We start from the raw sequence: 3,516 nt of genomic DNA on the forward strand, positions 1-3,516 counted from the left end.
AGAGACATGGCATCTGCCACACTGCCTTCTTCCTCCCAGAATTCTGTTTACCACACCCATCTAAGTTCTGCCCTATCAAAAGGCCTAGGCAGTTTCTTTATTTGACCAACGAAAGCAACACATAGAAAGAAGACCCTCCTACACCACAGTCCTGCCCAGACCACCGAAGAAGCAGGATGTGACCTGCCCCACTGAAAAAGGTTCTGAGTCATGCGGCTAACATACACTAGAATAATGGGCTTGTAAACATTATAAGAGCTAATATATAGCCTGAGGTAATGGGCCAATCAGTTTATCATTAATAGAGACTCTCTGTGTAAATTTCTTTGGGGCTTACTGATTGTGGGACCTAGTGGGAGGACAGAAACCAGGCAAGACATAAACCCCAACAAGCTGGCCCTCATGTTACAAGGACAGGGCTTCTGTAGTTGTTTTTTCTCTCTTTTGGCTCTTTGGGGGGGCCACCACCCAGCTCCCAAATAAATACTCATACAAAAACTAATTATTGCTTATAAATGCCCAGCCTTAGCTTGGCTTGCTTCTTGCCAGCTTTTCTCTTTCTTTCTTTCTCTCTCTCTCTTTCTTTCTTTCTTTCTTTCTTTCTTTCTTTCTTTCTTTTTTTGGAATTTTTGAGACAGGGTTTCTCTGTAGTTTTGGGAGCCTGTCCTGTAACTCACTCTGTAGACCAGGTTGGCCTCAAACTCACAGAGATCTACCTGCCTCTGCCTCCCTAGTGCTGGGATTAAAGGTGTGTGCCACCACCGCCCAGCTCTTGCCAGCTTTTCTGAACTTAAATTACCCCATTCACCTTTTGCCTCTGGGCTTTTATCTTTCTAGATTCTATAAACCTTTCTTTACTTCCTACTCTGTAGCTGGCAGTGTGACTGTGTAGCTGGCCCCTGGTGTCCTCTCTTTTTCTCCTCCTCTTGCTCCTCTATCCTCTTACCTTTTCTCTTTCTATTTATTCTTTCTGCCTGCCAGCCCCGCCTATCCTTTCTCCTGCTTTGCTATTGGCCACTCAGCTCTTTATTAGACCCATCAGGTGTTTTAGACAGACAAAGTAACACAGCTTCATAGAGTTAAACAAATGCAGCATGAAAGAATGTAGCACATCTTTGCATCATTAAACAAATGTTCCACAGCATAAAAAATTGTAACATGCTGAGTGGTGGTGGCACACGACTTTAATCCCCAGCACTCAGGAGGCAGAGGCAGGCGGGATCTCTATGAGTTCGAGGCCAGCCTGGTCTACAAGAGCTAGTTCCAGGACAGGTTCCAAAGCTACAGAGAAAGCTTGTCTCAAAAATAAATAAAGAAAGAATTGTAACACATCTTTAACTAATATTCTACAACAGTCTTCTACCTCACTGAACCCTATCTAGACATTCCCTCACAGACATCCCTCACAGAGGTTTGTCTCCAAGGTGATTCCAGAGTCTGTCAATTTGACAACCAATACCAACCATCACAGATGTGTTCTTTTGAACCAGCACCCCTTCAAACCCCGATCTCTAGCATCCAACGGACCTCTGTGACATGGACACACCCATCACGGCTGTCTCCAAGCTGCCAATAACAATGCCACCAAATGTGGAGTTGTCACGAGAAACACGGTCAGCTCGTGGGAGCCTAGTGTTCTGGCCACCAAGGCTTATTATCTGCTGAAGGTGACAGGAAAAGATGTCCTGTGGGGACCAGTGGGGGGAGGGTGCTCTTCTGGAAGCACAGTTCATGAAGAAGCGACCCTCCTGATGAGCTAGCTCTGAAGAAACTGTTGAGGGAAGATCCTCCGTGAGAGAAATGAGGTTCGGGTCTGGTTTCCTCCCCTTTGTGGGTACGGCAGAGCCTGACATCCTCAGTGGGATGGGGTTTGAATGGGGCAGACACAGGTGTGCAGGTGAGCGCTTTCAGATCCACAGCCGCAGGGCAGATGTCAGATCTCTTCACAGAATGAATCTGGACTATAGCGAAACACTGTCATTTTCTTCTTTCCGTGATGAAACACGCACGATTCTCTCTATAGAAGGTTCTGGGTCAAGAAGAGGGCGCAAATCTGACGTCTAGGCAGGCATTCCCTGGTCTTTTTTTGGTTAATCTGGTGAACTAAATGGCTTTTCCCACTGTGCTACTTGCCAGTTCTGATGGCAAGTTGGAGAAAAGGATGGAAGAAAGAAAGAAAGGTTCAAAGTGAGGAAATACGCCAGTCATCAACACTGAGGAGCCTGGGGCAGGAGGTGCACAAGCTGTGGGTCACCCTGGGCTACATGATGAGATGCCATCTCAAAACAAATTACAGTAAGACAGGGGAAACTTTTGGTATCAAGAGGAGACCATACTTGGTGAGAGCAAGGTAGAATCTGGCCTCACACAGATCAGCATGGAGCCTGGTGATTGATTAGTAAAGTGCTCCGTGGGCAAGCATGAGGGCCCGAGTTTGATCTATGGAACCCACATAAGAAGCAGGGCATGGCCACACACACTTGTGGCATCCATATTGGGGAGGGAAAAGCAGGAGGATCCTTGGGGCTTGTTGACCAGTCACTCTAGCCAATCAGTGAGCTCCAGACTCAGCGAGAAACTCTGTCTCACAAAGGAATATGAAGAACCATGGAGGGAGACTGCCAACAGCAACCTCTGTCCTCCAGGATACCCGGCCAAGGAGATGGTGCCACCCACAGTGGGTCTTCACACCGCTTATCCCCAAGGAGACCTCTCCTCCCAGACATTCTCAGAGGCTATCCTAGATAATTCATCTAGATAATTCTCCACAGGTGTGCCTGCAGGCCCAGCTCCTAAATGATTCTAGATTCTGCCAAGTTGACAATTAACATTAATCATCACAGCTGGTAAGGCAGAATAGGAGGACTGCCAGGTGTGGGTAAGGTGGGTCCTTCTAGAACCTTAGGAATTCTGCTCCTCTCTATGCGTGGTCCGGCATGCCTTAGCTTTAGGGTGGGCAATGTCTGATTTGCTGGGACTTCATTGATTGCAATTGAATGAGAAAGTAGAAACAGTTCCTTTTTTCCCTCCCTCCTCCCTTGAATTCCTCATCCTTGAATCTTTCCTTCCTTCCTATGCCTTTGTCCCCTCCTCCCGTATTTCTCCCGAACTTTATACCTGACTGCTGTGGTGTATTTGCACACGCACGTATGTGAGCTATGCCCATTACCTGTGCACTCGTGCAGAGGCCAGAGGAGGACATTGGGCATCCCACGCTATTACTCCTTTGAGCCCAGATCTCTTACAGGCTTGGAGCTAGGTTGACTGTCAGCAAGTCCCAGCAATCCTCCTGTCTCCACTCCTCAGAGTGCTAGACTTACATGTGTGCTTACAAGTAACTCCACATCCAGCTTTTTATGTGCATGCTAAGAATTTAAATCTGGCCCTCATGCATGTACAGCAAGCACTCTTAGCATCAGGGAGCCTCCCCAGCCTTCTTCCTTCCATTCCTCTCTCTCTTCTTCCTCCTTCCCATCCCTGCTCCCTTCCTCCCTTCTTCCCTCCCTCCCCCTCTCC

At 47.7% G+C, this 3,516-nt stretch overlaps 1 protein-coding gene across 1 annotated transcript in view; it reads right to left on the reverse strand.

The window, feature by feature from the left end:
- The window catches only part of Baiap2l1 (BAR/IMD domain containing adaptor protein 2 like 1), a 132,835-nt gene extending 129,626 nt beyond the window's left edge, over positions 1–3,209 (reverse strand). The window contains exon 1 of the mRNA XM_050124419.1: positions 3,170–3,209. Coding sequence (XP_049980376.1) covers positions 3,170–3,209 — 40 coding nt within the window. The remainder of the gene's footprint in view (positions 1–3,169) is intronic.
- Between the last annotated feature and the right edge of the window lie 307 nt (positions 3,210–3,516).

This window comes from Alexandromys fortis, unplaced genomic scaffold (assembly GCF_014885135.2).
Source record: "Alexandromys fortis isolate MF-2015 unplaced genomic scaffold, M_Fortis_MF-2015_v1.1 scaffold_227, whole genome shotgun sequence".
In the NCBI taxonomy this organism is placed as follows: Eukaryota; Metazoa; Chordata; class Mammalia; order Rodentia; family Cricetidae; genus Alexandromys; species Alexandromys fortis.